This window comes from Limulus polyphemus, unplaced genomic scaffold, assembly GCF_000517525.1.
Source record: "Limulus polyphemus unplaced genomic scaffold, Limulus_polyphemus-2.1.2 Scaffold956, whole genome shotgun sequence".
Lineage (NCBI taxonomy): Eukaryota > Metazoa > Arthropoda > Merostomata > Xiphosura > Limulidae > Limulus > Limulus polyphemus.
The window spans coordinates 92,738-111,421 of NW_013666566.1; the positions used below are offsets into that span (position 1 = coordinate 92,738).

The window sequence follows — 18,684 nt, forward strand, 5'->3', positions numbered from 1 at the left end:
AGAATAGTCTTGCTTGACAGCAGATTTAGCTTTCTAGATAATGAAAATATAGAGATACATCTACGAAATCTTCTAGTTTCAATACCCTTTTCGGAATCATTCTCAAATTTAAAGTTTACGCTAAGCGTTAGCAGCTCGGTTTATTATGTAATGTGAATAATGGGCATGATTTCAAATATATATATATATATATATATCTTCATTTCGTAACTAGTTGTGTTTATGTCAAACAGCATATTGTTTGTGGTTTAGTTATCAACAACCTAATAAATATGTGATCCTCAAATAATATGTTTTCGTACAATAATATGATCAGTTTGTAGCACGTATATGATTATTTGCAATATTTCTTGATATGTCCATATGTTAGTTGCCTTTCTCTGGAAAAGCTGCATGTTAATTTTCTTGTTACCTTTTGAAGTCACTAGTCATATGGTGTGAATAATGATCTTTTGTCATGCTACAACGCGAAGGGTTTATAAATCTCTTGAACTCACGAATCACTAACCTCAAGCATGCAATAAGTTTCACGTCGCCCATTTTTAAGAAGATGAAAGAGATACAGTCATTTGTAAATCAGTTAAGGTTATACTCAAATTTTGGATTTTAAGACTTTTAATTATAGACTTTTATTCGAATTTCATACAGAAATATTAAATATTTCTCCGCTAATAGCACATGTGGTTGGTTAGTCGTGCTATTTTCCATGTCTTCGAAAAAACATAAAGTTTGAAATAATGGAATGCAGAGAAACTTTCTCACATCAATTACTCCTCCTCTATTTTTATATAAATACACCATTAAAATAGTAACCATGTATATTCTTAATCAATTTTTTCTATTACTAGCGTTTGAAGGTTTTTGGCAACAGTGTATTTAATAGACCTGATAGTATTACATTGAGAAGATACGATAAACAGCTACAATTTTATACATGTAATAAATACCTAGTGTTCAGTGAGAGGCGCAATAATGTATTTAGTTATACATTTTTAACTAGATAAAAAGACAACTACTAATGTAGGTTCTTGGATTGCTTCAAGATGGACAGTGACTTTGTAAATGTTTATTATGTGAATATCATTTGCTTATTGTTATATTTAGATATTCTAAATACGTATTAACAGTAATAACAGATAATCAAAATTTGATTAACATTTATGAAATAACATAACACTGATATAGACACACATATTTTCAGTACAAACTATTATATAATACTAATTATTCATGTTTAATAACTACAGCGTGGGTAAATAAGACGATCGTTTTTTCTGTCACAATCCACTCTGTTTTTTCGTAAATTAAATGATCTTCTCCTCGATTTTACTCATTAAACATTCATTTTTATGTCCATAAAAATAACATTTAAAACTAGTGAAAGAACAGTTTTCGTAAATTGAAGGTCCAGGAAAATATACTAGCAAAAATATCAAACACTGATAATTATTGCAAGAAACGTTATGATAGCCACAAAATAAGTCGAGAAGCTGTATTTTTTCGTTTAAGTATAGAGAGTGAATTTAGAAAATAGATAAATGAAAAGTTCAAATCTACAATTTCAGTTAAGTTTAAAAATTATATCTTTCTTGACTGTTTTCCAAAATTTGCTTAATAGCATTTGTAAATTGTTATGGCATAGAATTGTAAACATGTAATAATATAAACCAGGAGAAACTTCAACTACCTCTTTATCGTTAATAAACCATTTCAGAACAGCGGCTGGTTTGGAGGGTGCTGCGACACAAGTGACGTCAACAACGTCCCCTGGACTGTAACTGTCTTGAATTCCTTCCATTACTGGGTCCTCCTTCGGAAGCTCTGCATTAAATATAAAAGAAGGATAAATAGGAACAAACAAATGTGACGGTCAACTATTCGTTGGTAAAAGAGTAGCCCAAGAGTTGGCGGTGGGTGGTGATGACTAGCTGCCTTCCCTCTAGTCTTACACTGCTAAATTAGGGACGGCTAGCGCAGATAGCCCTCGTGTAGCTTTGCGCGAAATTCAAAAACAAACAAACACTAAGCTAGTTGGGAATTTTCTCTGCGAATAGTATTTGTAAATAAATCGGAATTCTTGATGTAGGTGCATTAACAGGTTTTATTTCATATTTTATGCAGAAAACAAAACTTAGCTACCGAAATCATGTTCACATGTTGAAATGATTTATGACATAATTTGCTTTTAGGCACAATGTGCTATATTATGTAGATGAATAAAATATATTTTATGATATGAAGTACTATGGAACTTGCTTTGTTTTCTATAATTTTTACACCTCAGTTATGTTAATTCAAGCTACTTTGCAATTAAATTGTTAAAATGACTGTGTATTTTAAGACGAAGTACTAGAACACCTACTAATATTGCCTGATTTACACCTGTTGCCAAAACATTACGAATAAATTCAGTTTTTCTTTAAGAAATGAAAGAAACAGTACATCTGATTTTACGTTATTTACTATGGTTATTTTTATCCATACGTTTATAAGCATTCTCAGGAGAGCACTAAGACACAAAGTTAAAACAGAATACTTGTAAGAATGTAGCTCAAACTATACTTCGACTGTAGACCAAGGAAATAAACATCTAGATAATGTCACTAATCTCATAGTATATACGCCTATAGTATATGTTGCTAATCAGTGTTATGTATTAGAATATCAAATAGCCTGAAATTGAGTTAAATGATACTTTAAATTTAGTAGTTAAATTGTATTTCGGATTTAGCAGTTAAGTAAAAGCCGATATAAAGTCAGTTTATGATATTTGACAATAAGATTGATACACACAATTTTCGTTTTGAGGTCGTCACGTGCACAACGTTTAAATTTCTCAATTAGATATAATTGTTTTAGTTTGTCGAAACTATTGCCAATATGCATAGAATTACACCATCGATCAAAATAAACCTCTTTTTCGTGGACAAATTCCATATAAGTTTGGTTATCTTTTGGCGATAAGCCTCTGGTACTAACTCGTATGCTTTAACCTTATCATAATTCGTACGTACAATCTTCCAAAGAGAGAGCGGCATAAGTTTCTTGTGCTTCACTAGTTAAGACACTTTGTAATAATAATAATTTTTCGGTGGGCCATTCCATGGTTTGGGCAACCTTCTCAAAATGTTGGAAATATTTATCAACTTCATTTTCATTAAATGATGGTACTTTAACATATCGATTAAGTTCAAAGTTGTTTTCCACCATGACTTTATGTAATGTTTTCGTAAAAATACTAATGTACGATGAGAATCCACTGAAGTTAAATGATTTGTAATGTTCGAATTTTGTAAATGCTCCTGGTCAAATATCTGAAGTTTTCCGATTGATAAGCGTTTTAACAATCACAGTTATAGCTTCCGAAGTTTATAACACACTGAATATAGCAAACTAATAATAGAGACTACTTATTTGGCGCATCGTGTTCATTATATTTATACGCATGTGGAGGCTCTCTCGAATTTTCAGTTTTACGTAACAATACTGACGTTTACGTACATACATATATTGTTGATTCTTACTCTCGAGAAACTTCTACAACTTTGGAGAATAGGCGGGAGTTTCACAATACATATTTAACAGTATAAGCTATGTATGTTTCTAAATATGAATTTAACCGAAACAAACGTTGATATTAAAATAAATATATAACAATAAATCCGTCAACCAGCTACAAGATTGTTAGTGTAGTTGCATCACAAATACACAATGATAACATATGTGTATATGTATGTATATATATATATCGCAAGACTTGAGTTTCGGGAATGATTTTACGAAACATGTCATTCAGTGATTTAACCAAAGGAAGACAAATTCACAGTCATGTAGAGATAATGTTGGGGAATCATATGTAATTTTAAATGTATAGTCAAAAGCTACTGATGACACCATACATGTGCCTGGAGACAATATTACTTATAAATACACTTGTGTAACGTGGTATTCACGTAAAAAATATGATATTTAGTTGTATTGAAACTAACTTAGAAATAGCACAAAAACATGACCTCTCAAACATTAAGTTAACAAAATGCAAACGATCTCTACCTTATTATAGCCTGTCTATTGGAACGTGGTATATTTTTGAAAGTTTTATCCATGAAATTATATTACCCAACTTGAATAGAACTGGAAATGTTATTTTACAAACCTTAAACGTAATTTCAAAATAATCCAAGCTACGCTATGTTTAACGATATTTCTTACCAAAAAACGAACATTTCATATAATCTCGATCTAAAAGCAGGCTATATTTAACGACATTAGGGTTTATTATTATGTAATTAGTATTATATAATTTTTGTATTCTAGTTAGCATACTGTATTTTCATTTAAAGTGAAAACATTGATAAATTTGTTTTTTTACCGACTGTGAAGTTCAGTGACGTACTAAATCCATTCTTCATTGTTAAACTTAATGTATAGTGAACATACAACTTATTTTGTTTGTAAGGAATATTCTGTAATGATAAACATTGTAGAGTAAATGCGGTGGATTTATAAAATGTGAAAAAAAAGATATATCTTTTTTCTTAAATCACATTTTTTATCATAAGAAATAATAAAAGCAACAAAATTGAAATATTTTGTCAAGAACGTTTTTCACAGTTACTTTACACATTTTATTCTTCAAATCTTCAAAGGAAGGATGCATATACATTATTTTTGTTAAATCTTAGAAAAGTTGTCTTTTTTTAACTTGAAGTTTTGTTGATACATATTTCAGAATGTGTGATACTTGTCATTTCTGTGATTTTACTTATACTGATGGTAGCATATTCGACTATAGTGAAACACACCAGTTTTAAGAGATAGGATGGGTAGTGTGAGGATCAAAAGACAAAAGTGTTTTCAACATATTGAGTATTCAACCGATAAAGGCTGATTCTGGTTGTAACTAAATTATGAATATAGATCTATACTGAAAATAACGCTGCAAGCGCTCACTCTTCCATTTCCTCAAGATACTTACAATCACATGTAGCTTTGCACTCATAATAACGCATCTTATGATATAGGTAACGTAGCTGTATTATTAAAAAAGATGTTTTTCTTTCCGTATATTCATAATTTTGTGTCTTTTTCAATTACCATTATCTCTATAGAACAAAATACTAATATGCGAACATAGATACTAACACTATATCTAGTTTACTCTTATATCTAGCGAAAACATCATGTAGATATTAGGCTCGATTACAGGAGACTGCTTTAATATATTCCATGTTAGATTTATGTGATTCGATTTAAATAATTAATATTGGTAAATGATATGAATCTCATAAATTAGATAAATCATTTAATAAACTTATGTTTCTACAATGATTATCAAAATAAACAGTTTAAATTACATGTAATAACAGAATACTCAGTTTGACTCAAATGCGATGCAAGTATACATTTGGCTCAAATGTAATAACAAAATCTACGGTTTAATTCAGCGTAATAATAAAATCATTACTGAAAAATAAATCACGAGTTTAATATGATATGTTTCCGTTATCTCTTCCACGGCTCAGTTCAGTTTTGTTCTCAAACAAACATACACAAATATCTTCTATGAATCAAAGTGTAAGTTACTATATTTTAGAGTTAATAACTTCTTAAGGCCATCCATTACCTTTTGTAACCCTACAACTGCATAAAGTACCTTAAGAAGAAAGTTTCCATGAAATTTTAGTGTCGATCTAAGTCATACCTAAATGTGAAGACCTCAACGATCAATCAGCCTTTATTTAAAGGAGATTTTAGCCTCTTTTACTACACGGTAATTAAGCGTTCGAACTCATTTGGTCGAGTAGACAGTAAGATTGCTGGCGCACCCACTATTGTTAGAAAAGTCTTTCTGACAATAAATTATAAATTATGTAATATGCCTTAGTATTCTTCCTGTCAGTATTTCTTCTATACCAGCTAAAGAACATTCTGATCACTAAATTACAATCTTCTGTTAAAATATTGAGTAAAAATAATCTTTCAACAAACAAGATATGATAAATGAAAAAAAAATAAATAATATTTTAACGGAAGTATGGACCATTGGTTATTCGTAGAATTGCTATAAGTAGTCCAAAATAAATAATTAAAAAAATATACCCAAACAAGTAAAGTATCGTAGTTGTATAGATTTTAATCTCTACTTTGGTTGGTAAATTTAGACTACTTCATTGAGCTATACGGATCACAGTGGGGTGAATTGGGTTGAAAAGATATTCAAGTACGTACATGATATGTTTACCATTTATAAAAAATAGTTTTTATATTTATCGGAATATCAAAAGAGAAAGCCTACATACCAGTCAAGTAAGCTGAATAAATCTTGTAGCGTAAGTCCGAGCCGTCTAGGGGCTAGACCCGCTGAGGTGGTCAGGTAGGTAGGCAGGAGACAAAAAAGTTGCTGTTTTTGAATTGTTATACCGGAAATGTTAGCGACGTTTTTGGCGTACTATTAGTATATGTGCGTATAATGTATCGTAACCAATACTTCGAATGGTCGGTTTTTCATTTCGGGATTCAATGGGGTGTTTTTGCGGCGCGTGAAATCTCAACGATATCACACAGAAGGTGGGAACAAATAATTTGTGTAAATAAATACATTTCCAAGTATACTGTACAAACTTCTTATACCTAATATCTCTTAAATGCCTTGAAACCACCGAATAATAAACTAAAAGACTAAAAATGCTAAAGACTAGGGTTCTATCCGTGCGTTGGACACAGCACATATAATTAATTCGTTCTACAGCTTAATGTTTTAGGAAACGAAAATAATTATCAAATTTTAGACTTTAAATAGTTTACTATTTTTTAAACCACCACCCGCACAGTTTAAAATATGAACTATAGCTTATATATATATATATATATATATATTCTATTTTTAAAGTTCGTGATATTCCACTGTCTAAGTAAGGTTGCATCTTTGCATGTCAGTTTTAATAGTCATATATCACTTCAAAATATTATTTTTTGAGATAAATAGAACCAATTGGTAATGAACTAAAAGAAAGTAATACTACTATTGTGATCTTTATATTAATAAGATATTAATTCACCTTTCTTATAAGCTATTGTGTTATGAATTAAGTTATTTCGTTCGTTAATTAAGACATTAATTTCGTTATAGCTATGTTTATTGACATTGACAATAAGTAGTCTATTCATTTATTCATCCATGTATAATGTATCGTTTCATATAACGAAATGAACAGTAAAATAAATTACAATGAGATTATACTTCTATAGTCGATATAGAATAATAATAGGGCTGAAGTAAAACAGAAGAAATGAAACTATATAAATAAATAAAAATATTTTTATAAATGATTTATAATTAATAGTATAATTGTTATTATTATCTAACAGTAACTACACTTACTTATAGATCGTAAAAATGACTAATCATACCACTTATTGATATCTAACCGCCGCACCCTTAGTGCAAGCACGTAATAATGACTATTTTTCATGGTATCCTCCTGTTCCTCAACGTTATGCTTGATGGCTTATAAGGCTAAAAGCAAGGGTTACATTCCTGTGGTGGCCAGAGGGCAGATAGCCTATTGTGAAGGTTTGCGCTTAGCATCACACATACAAAGAAACACATCTATTAACTTGAAATAATAACGTTAATATTTTAACTTTAATTTTATAATTATTTTCCCAATTATATCTCACCATATGTTTTAAGCTCACGTTCTGCCCTTTCCGTTTGGAAAGAGGGCGCTTCAGCTGAGACTTCACATCGGTAGGTTCCTTCTGAATCCAAGTCTGTTTGGGATAATGACACGTAATTTTCTCCAGATCTCTCCAACTAAAAATAAAAGATCACAACCAACAAAGGTAAAAAATATGTAATAATCAATTTTGTATTCACATTTATGTGGCAAAACAAAACAAAATTAAATGCATTTTTGTTTGTCATTTTGTAGTTATGCCAAAAAGCTTGCTTATTGTGAGTTAATAAGTCATCCTGGCCTGTGTGCCCTTTAAACGGAAATGTTTTTATATACGTTACAGATTAATTTAGGTTACTATATGGTAAGCAAAATGAACTCAAAACCCCATAGAAAATAGTTTTAGTGCAATGTTGGACTCTTAACAAATAAAAAAATTCTGGATGACTCTATCAATAACTATCAAGAGTGATTTTATTACAACGTATTAATATAACAGGAATGTTGAATTCATATCACCTGAAGGCCAAGCAACGAGGCGTGTCTAAGGAACAAATATATTTTGGCCGTTGAGCAAGTGTTTTTTTTTTGTCCTTTTTTTTCCTCGGATCGTTCGGTCTGTTACTAGAAAAACAATAGTGTATATTTTAAGAGAACCATGCAAGTTACTGAAAATAAAATTCCGAACTGTGGAAGTCTAGCACATAAACATGACTATTTAAAAATGCGCACCTCTAAACTTCAAACCGAAAATGTATACACAAGACATACATCTGTTTAAATCATATACTCTCAGTCACAGACATTGTAATATATGTATTTACATTAACGTTGCGATATTATTACATTGCTTTAGTCTACAGTAGGAGCCCAGTAAAGTTTGACTGACAGCTCTTGGAAGAACATAATAAGAATTACAAAAAAAAACTTAAACTGTTCCATTAAACACCATTTCAGTTCATGATGCAAACCGTTATTAGTGTGAGTACATCCTGCGATGAACAATCCTGATGACTAATTTTAAACACCTTGAAATAAATGAATGCGAATATATGAAGAACTTAAAGGCAAAACGCATTATACGCAATTCTCGATAAAATGTAGCTGCCAGTGACAAGGTATATAGACAATGGTTACTGCTAGATAAAAGAGAAATTCTAAAATAATATTCTACTTCTCTATTAGTGTTTTTAATAATTGTATTCTACTTCTATATATGTGTTTTTAATAATGATATTCTACTTTTATTAAAAACACATATAGTTAATATTCTACTTCTCTATATGTGTTTTTAATAAAAATATTTTACTTCCCTATATGTGTTTTAATAACAATATTCTTCTTCTCTATATGTGTTTTTAATAATAATATTCTACTTTTATATATGTGTTTTTAATAATTATATTCTACTTCTATATATGTGTTTTTAATAATTATATTCTACTTCTATATATGTGTTTTTAATAATTATATTCTACTTCTCTATATGTGTTTTTAATAACAATATTCTACTTCTCTATACGTGTTTTTAATAATTATATTCTACTTCTCTATATGTGTTTTTCAAACGGGGAGGGAGCAAGTAGATATTTTTCAAGAACAAATATATTTCTCTAACATTTTGATACAAGCATGTGTTTAGTTTCAAATATATACATCGAATTAAATGTATGTAGAAGGTTTATTAAAGAAAAATTGTTAATACAAATTCTATTGGAGTAACTTGAACTTAAGTAATAGTTGTAATTAAATTAAAAATTCTGAGATAACCAAAACCTCTATTTTGATGTCACTCCTGGAATAAGAATATATTTCTATATACAAATATGCAAGGTCATTACTATAATTTTGCATTTTACAAAATAGCTTTCACGAGCAATCTTACAGCAAAAAAAAGGCGATTAATAAAGACATTTACTTATTCAACATTCAGATAGGTATTGTCTAACTATCTTTGATAGAATTATTTATAGAAATAAATACTCAGACACCTTTATAACATAACTGTTTATATAAATAAATACTTAGACAAGTTTTTAACATGAGTGCTTATAAAAATAAATACTCAGAGACGTTTTTAACATAACTGTTTATATAAATGAATACTCAGATACGTTTATAACATAACTGTTTATGTAAATAAACACTCACACACGTTCATAACATAACTGCTAAAACCCCGAGCAACAATGTAACAGATTTAAACTTCTCAAGATACAAACCATACAAATATCGGGAAATTCATGGAATATATATGGAATATAATTGTAACTTATGTTACTTTTGTCCACGTGTTGAAACTCTCATACCTTGTTTTATTTTAATAAAATCAAGTTGTTTTTTGGTTATGTAATATATATAACACTTCCATAAAAGTTGGTTCAACCAAGAACAGATCAAACAACTCAAGATACATAATAGAAACACTTGCTAACTCTGTACCTTTATAACATAACTTTATTAATGGATTATTATCATGGATTTCTTCTAATTGGAAGAAATCTATGAACTTTTAACTTTAAAATATTCATAATATCTTATTTTCGCATATTTTGTTATATTTGTTTTTGTTTTTCATTTATTTCTTATCTTTCTCCACGAACATTCACACATTTTGAAAACGCTGAAACATACTAACAGTACTCAGGTGTAAAATATTCGTTAACATAGCTTAAAATGCTTTAGTGTTCTCATCACTCGTCTCTATTAGTCATATGGCATGCATATGTGTGTGGGAGCCTTTTATTGACTCTTAAATTTAATTTAGCAATTTTCTGTAATCTCCCAATGGCTCAGTCACTTACTCACAGTATACGTCTTTGAAAGGGATTGAAACACCTAGTGACCAGTATACGTCTTTGAAAGGGATTGGAACACCTAGTGGCCAGTATACGTCTTTGAAAGGGATTGGAACACCTAGTGGCCAGTATACGTCTTTGAAAGGGATTGGAACACCTAGTGGCCAGTATACGTCTTTGAAAGGGATTGGAACACCTAGTGACCAGTATACGTCTTTGAAAGGGATTGGAACACCTAGTGGCCAGAGCCATGAGCGAATACGTTTGCAAGCTTCGTTACAAGAGTTTCAAACAAATCCAGAGAAAAAATGCGATTATCTACTTGACACCGGATTGTGAACAAAAAACAATAACATTAACAATGTTAGGAAGAAAATACTAGAAATAAATATTTAATTAGCTTACACAAAAAATGTCCAAATACTTAGTAATTCATGCTGAAATAAGAAGTAGCTTTAGATAACTTACTTGTGGCTTATAAGCACTGTAACAGATTATTAAATTAGTAAATGATACGCAGAGTTTAAAATTCTTTTAAAATTAAGATAGAAAATTCTTAGATATCCCTGAAAAATAAATATTTCATGATGACAATACATAAAAAAATATTATCATCCTAGAAAAATAGAGTTATTGGATGCAAATATTAAATCTAATATTTGGAATTGCTAATCTTCACAGGAAGCAAATAAGCAGCAATGGATTTTTCCCACATTTTGTAGCACACACGCCAGTAATTATTTATTATTACACAGCTATTAGTTCCACTAGATTCCAGAGATGGCGAGATGAGAATTTTTAGTTTGTTGTTTATTTGTTTGAAGTTAAGCACGAAACTACACAATGGGCTATCTGTGCTCTGCCCACCACGGATATCGAAACCCGGTGTCTAGAGTTGTAAGTCCGCAGATATACCGCTGTGCCACTAGGGGGCGGTTTTTAAGCTATAAGTAATTAAATGTGAAATTTAAAAAAGATGTTTTAAATAATTCTCATAACTTAAATATCATTCTCAAAATATTGGTATATATTATATTACTAATAACCTAATCATGTAAAAAGTGACTTATATGTTTTACCTCGTTGGTATACCAGAGTTAATAAATGTTAACTTAAATCTAAATAGATTTTTTCATTTTCAATAATGCTAAATGTACTTGAAATTAACTACGACATCGATATTGCACATAGTTTGATACTGATAATGACAAATGATTCCATCGTATTATGTGTTACCCGAGACACGATTCATTCTAGAAAGTTCGAAGGCAATGAATATCAACAAACATACCTCAGCTTGAACATGAGATTTTCCGTCGAACATCATGATTCTAAACTTTAAACGCCCAACGAGAAAACCTATTGAATAAGCTTAATTTCTGCATATTTGACGGCCTTGAAGTCCATCAAGTAACAAGGAAATCTTTTTTTAGCTTAACACGAGTATTCTAAATAACGGGATTTAGAGGCACTTATATTCCAGAACTTACACTATAAAGTAAAGTATTTGTTTCAGAACAACACTACACTGAGCCATCTACAGTGTCCACCGCGGGAAATCGAACTTGTGATTTTAGGGTTGTAAGTCCATAAACGTCCCACCTTGAGACAAACTAATGTGACAAAAAAGGCCATTCAAGTAGAATGGAGTGAAATTTATCTAAGGCTCAAACGGAAAAAAAGCAAACGTTTTGGGTGTTGCCGTCGATATTTCTTTGAAATATTCTGTAATAATCCAGACAAGAGTTTTTAATATAAGTTAAGTAATAAATAATTTTATTAAAAATATTCTGTAATAATCCAGACAAGAGTTTTTAATATAAGTTAAGTAATAAATAATTTTATTAAAAATATTCTTATACTTGATTACTTTTTAAATGCTGCAACATTCTGTCTTACTTTCGTCCGTATTTGAAAATGATAAACCAAATGCAACATTTCAGCTAATCAATTTAGAGACATAACGACAGCTACTTTACTTTCGAAAATCATTCATCAAACTCATCAGCCATTCGTAAAAATGAGATACAATCAAAACAGAGATTGTCTCGACAGTCACAGACCCGCGAACAGTCACAAAAAATACGAAGAAAATATGTATATGACTTGTAGCTAAAATAAAATCTTTAAAATGTTCATTGAAGAACAAATATTGTGGTCACATTTATCAAGAGAGAGCGACTATTTTAATGGATAAATGATAATAAAGAATAAATTGACGTATCTAACTGAAAATGTTTTGAGCAGAGACTCTTCGTCAGGCAATAAAGAACGTGTTACAATGTTACTAGGCTCAGAAATAATTGTTAAAAGGTAACGTAATACAAAGGTTCTAATTATGCACTTTCAACATGGAGCATGGTGATGAAAAAATTTTAAACTTATTGCGTAAATATTATTAAAATTAGTATAGATACGGAAAAGAAGTAATCAGAAAATAAAATTGGATTTAGAAATATAATTCCACAAAATTAATAAACATGAGTTCGATAAAAATGAATTAATAGCTTAGTTTAATAAAATAATAATACAGGGAAATAATTATGGGAAGGAAAAGATAAGGTTGGTGAAGGAGATTTAGCTAAGAGTAAAATGTAAGGTAAACTCGTCTAAAGAAAAGGTTTAAGGGATTGAAAGAGTTGACGGAATTTTATGATTATTTGAAAGTAGATCTTTCGTTTATAGCATAAGGGGATTTTGTGTTCGGTTGAATGATAAGACGGCGTTTAAGGCTTTGTCGTGTTAACTTGTTGAGTGATGTATTTTTCATTACTGAGACTACCATGTCGGAGGTACCATTGTGGTCTGGAGAATTGGAGAGTCTAGAAACCGAGATGTCGCTGGAATAAAGAAGAAAGAAATGTCTTATCTTCACTTAAAATCGCACAGACATAGAAATTAAACCAACTGCGGTCGTGTGGCTACGAGATCGTTACATACAAGAAGCCTACAGGTAAATGAACAACTTCAACTTGTAAGACACTCGAAAAAGATCAAAACTCCTCTAAAATGCAGAAAACTCCCAAACTAATAAGAAAACTCTACAACAGAAATTTTCTATTTATTGCTCAAGATTCACAATTTTTGTTATCCTGGTCGCCCCATCGTTTCACCTTCTAATTACTCCACTGAACAAATATCTAATTACCTAGATTTTGTCCTACAGCTCTTGGTTATCCCTTCTACATTAAATATGTTATAAACTGTTTTAATGACTTTCATAACAACAAATATGTAACTTACATTATTACCAACCAAGAGTTAGTTCTCTCAACGGCCAACTCTATCAACAACTTCCCGGTATTTCTACGGGTACAAAAATGGGTCTTTCCCTCGCTAAAATGTTTATTGACCAACTCAAGGAACGGCTGTTACGTATTAGAATTTCAGTTAGCCTGAAACTGAGTTAACTGATAAATTTAACTTTAGTAGTTAAATTTTACTTTGGATTTAGTAGTTTAGTAAAAGCCGATATATAGTCAGTTTAGGATATTTGTCAACAATATTGATTAACAGTTTTCTTTTTTAACACAAATACGTTCTAATATACACACAACAGTACAATTTACAAAAACAGTTATAACAAATAGTTATTACAATCAAAGATTTGCAAACAAAACTTTCACAACCTTACAAGCAATATAAAGTTTTCTTTCTACTTTGGAACTTCCTTGATATCTTATCGAGGGCTCACGATGAGTGAGTCAATTACGAGTTGATGTATATACGATTCGCCGGGAAGCTAGCTAGCTTTGTTTTTTGCCACACGCGCTGAGTTTTCCACCGTTGACGTTAGGTAATGTTTTCGTAAAAATACTAATGTCCTATGAGAATCCACTGAAGTTAAACGATTTGTAATGTTCGAACTTTGTAAATATTCCTGGTCAAATATCTAAAGTTTTCTGATCGGTAAGCGTTATAACAATCACAGTTATAGCTTTCGAAGTTTATACCATACTGACTATAGCGAACTAATAATAGATACTACTCTTTTGGCGCGTCGCGTTGGTTATACTTATAGGTTATACTTGTATTGTAACAATACAAATTTAAGCGTTTACGCACACACATATATTGTTGATTCTTACTCTTGAGAATCTTCTACAACATTGGAGAATAGGCGAGAGTTTCGCAATACATATTGAACAGTACAAGCTATGTATGTTTCTAAATATAAATTTAATCTAAGCAAACGTTGATATTAAAATAAATATATAATAACAAATTCGTTACACACCTCATTGCCACTCCTGATTATATTTTCACCGATCTCTTTATCAGTTACATTAACGATATCTTAGATATTGTTACATCTACTAAAATCCAAATAGAGAAGTCCACTGACTTTGTCCAACAACTCCACCCAGCCCTTAAGTATAATTACCAAATATTCGATATCAGTGCCTCATTTCTGGACATCAACATACACATTTCATCCTATTCTCTTACAAAAGCACTGATAGTCACGATTACCTAGACTATTTTTAAAGATAACACTCGTTTGAGGGTAACAAAACGTTATTGTAAATGTACGACGTTTCGAAAATATTATGTCATTGCCCAGTCAAGTTGTCTCCGAACTTTTAATATAGAAGTAATATAGAGGAATATTAATATTTCTACAATCTGACATTCTAAAGGAAATAATGAAACGTTTTTCTCGATGTATTTCTAACCGTAGTAGATATAAATATTTTATTAGAATGTGAAATAATTCAACAAAAGTCTAGTTTTAAAGCTGTATTTGAAACTATTAAAAGTTAGATTTGTTTTGAATTAATATTTACTGTATGCCAATTTTTCACTGCGAAATTTATCATCAGGTAACATGGTCTGCATTGGAAGTAAATGATATTAATTCAGTAACAAACTTTCAAGTATTTCGCAACCAAAGACTTTCTTATAAGTGTAAAAAACGTTATTTTGAATTTATATGTATAAATATTTCACTTGTAGTCACAACATCTGAACACGTTTAGCGCAGAATCTATAATTGATAGAACTTGACTGAGAACTATATTTAATTTTAAATAGGAATCATTATAACACAATAAAGTATTTCACTTGTAGTCACAACATCTGAATCACGGTTTAGCGCAGAATCTATAATTGAGAGAACTTGACTGAGAACTATATTTAATTTTTAATAGGAATCATTATTACACAATAAAGTATTTCACTTGTAGTCACAACATCTGAATCACGTTTAGCGCAGAATCTATAATTGAGAGAACTTGACTGAGAACTATATTTAATTTTTAATAGGAATCATTATAACACAATAAAGTATTTCACTTGTAGTCACAACATCTGAATTACGTTTATTTTTGGACACAAATTAACGCGGATGTTCATGATGGGGTTCCTTAAAAGTTTCCGGTTACATACAATATTTGGCTTAAAAACACAAAAAAACTACATCAGGTAGAGACATAAAGAGAATTGCTCGGAACATTTAAGAGGGATTTTTTTTCTAATAATAATAATGTTGTTTTAAAAATATCAATATAAAAATTAAATTGTTTCTATTGAGATTTTATTTTATACAATTAGAATTAGCACTGAATACTCTAGGAACATATATTTTGTGCATATCAATCTATACGTATAATATACAGATGGTACAGTATGTTATTGTAAATATGCAAATCAATAAGTCACGTGACAACCACAGCCAATATAAAGTCGTGTTGGAACGGCACTTGTCAAATTGGCCCGGCATGGCCAGGTGCTTAAGGCACTCGACTCGCAATCTGAGGGTCGCGGGTTCGAATCCCTGTTACACCAAACATGCTCGCCCTTTCAGCTGTGGGGGCGTTATAATGTGACGGTCAATCCCATTATTCGTTGGTAAAAGAGTAGCCCAAGAGTTGGCGGTGGGTGGTGATGACTAGCTGCCTTCCCTCTAGTCTTACACTGCTAAATTAGGGACGGCTAGCGCAGATAGCCATCGAAACATGATCTTATTTCGAAGGGGTAACAGCACTTTCCGATGCAAAAACATTCATATACACTCATGTAATAAATAATTATTCAGATATACAACACGCAAACATTCATATCTTCAATAAATATAGTTCAGTTAATATTGTAGTCATATCTCAGCCGTGGTAAGCAAAATGCGGAATCTTAAAACATGTGAAAATCCATGAACACAAAGATCAGAGCAAAAGCTGTCCACGAGCTCTAGGAAACAGTATGCTGCATAATAATGTAGGACTTACATCTGGAAAAACAATACAAGTCTACACAAGCTATTTCCAAGACATATCCAGGTCCAGGAAAGGCAAATCAACTTTAGCAAACTGCACGAACGGATACCTGGCTTGTGATAAATAATAGTATGTGGTGACACTCGACGAAGAGTGTGTGTAACCATTACAACTGTAACAAGTATCGTGATATTTTCTACTAATGAATGGGTGGAAACAATTTCCATACATGATATTCTCTGGATACTGCGCCAGGAGCATATTATAGAACAGGACAGTAGAAACAAAGGTCAAAGTGAACTCTGTTTTCTATCAGACCAACGTATGTGTACCATATAGAAATACCAGTTTTTAAGAAAACGAAGCCAACATGGTACGGGTTCACTAAAATAAGGCTTCCAATCATGCCTCCCATTTAATGTTCGCATACCTTAAGCATCCTGAGAATAAAACGTTCGACGCAATGACTAGATATTTCTCTTTGATTGGGCTGTTGTAACGGAGACTAGACTAGTTGCTTCTGGAAAACATGTAGTATTACATTTAAAAGAGTTAAGCACTATGCTGTAATGTATGTGTGTGTGTGTTTTTCTTATAGCAAAGCCACATCCGACTATCTGCTGTGCCTACTGAGGGGAACGAACCCCTAATTTTAGCGTTGTAAATCCGTAGACTTACCGCTGTCCCAGCGGAACCACTAGGCTGTAAACTCGTAAAATAAGGTGTAACTCGGAGTGAAACCTCAAGTTGACCGTAAGGCCAAATTCGTTATAAGTAAACTTATTTAGAATTTTTATTTTTCAAACAAGAATAATGGACCAACTCATCAATAAATATTTTCATTGAAATATTTAAAGTAAGAGTTTAAGAATATTTTGAGTGTGGTCCATAGTGAGCATTTATGTTGTTTATCATGGTCGAAGAAAGTAATGAATAATCAATCAATAGATTAAATAGAAATAAAAAACTGTAAATAACATGTGATTACGGTATTCAGAAGCAAAACGTGGAGTAGTGGTTTTCACTTTTATTATTATTAAGGCTTTTATTATAAACGTCATATATTTCAGCACGTTTTTTTATTTCACAACTAAAAACAGAAGTTAACCTTAAAAACAATTAACGAAACGATTGATATAACTTTTTAAAAATGTATTATTCATACTTGCGTACGGAAGCAAATTATGGTAATGCATTAATAGATTATGAGCATCATGAAAATTTTATCTAAAGAACATATATGTTTCGACACAACATTGACTCAGCATACAAAGTTTATATATAAAATCAATATAAACAAAGACAAAATACACAAGGGAATATAATATACAGGAATGTTGTCACCTGACTGCACTGAAAGTTATAACGGATTTATAGCTTGAGGAGAGGGTCAAATCTAGTCATGAGTGGAACAACATCTAAGATAATCCACTCAGCCAAATTTCAACACAAAGTATCTTATGGTTTCATTCAAACTGAGGACATTTTGATATTTGTTATATTGTATTTATGGCAAAACAACTAAAGCTATCTGTCGCTGTTTCTTATTTTGACCCAATGATCAGAGGAAACGAAATCAGCCAACAGAATCCTACATCCGCACTAAGGGGTCAGCTGTTACTCTTATAATGCACACGCCTTAAAGTGAGGAGAATATTTTTAGCACAACACGGATTCGAAATCCACAGCTCTACCACAGAGCCAACCCGTGAAATTTAGAATATCTATGATTATGTACAAAGGCAAATTCACTGTCTTAACGTTTTACTCAAAAAGGAGTTGTTTTAAATATCAATCATGTTTACCTTCTAAAATAGGTTATTCATTTTCAGAATGAGTAATGATGGCTGGAGACGGCTTGAATGGGTAATGAAGAAAAACTTTAATATAAATTTAACATAACAGCAAATGTACAACGTTTCGACAAGGTTTTGTCATCATGATGATGACAAAACCTTTTCGTTACGTTGTACATTTGCTGTTATGTTAAAT

At 31.0% G+C, this 18,684-nt stretch overlaps 1 protein-coding gene across 1 annotated transcript in view; it reads right to left on the reverse strand.

Moving 5' to 3' along the window:
- LOC106461429 overlaps positions 1 to 18,684 on the reverse strand; it is a 156,737-nt gene that overhangs the window by 36,768 nt on the left and 101,285 nt on the right. The window contains exons 3-4 of the mRNA XM_013921249.2: positions 7,684 to 7,819; positions 1,688 to 1,821 (exon numbers count right to left, since the gene is read on the reverse strand). Of these exons, the coding sequence (XP_013776703.2) occupies positions 1,688 to 1,821; positions 7,684 to 7,819 (270 nt within the window). The remainder of the gene's footprint in view (positions 1 to 1,687; positions 1,822 to 7,683; positions 7,820 to 18,684) is intronic.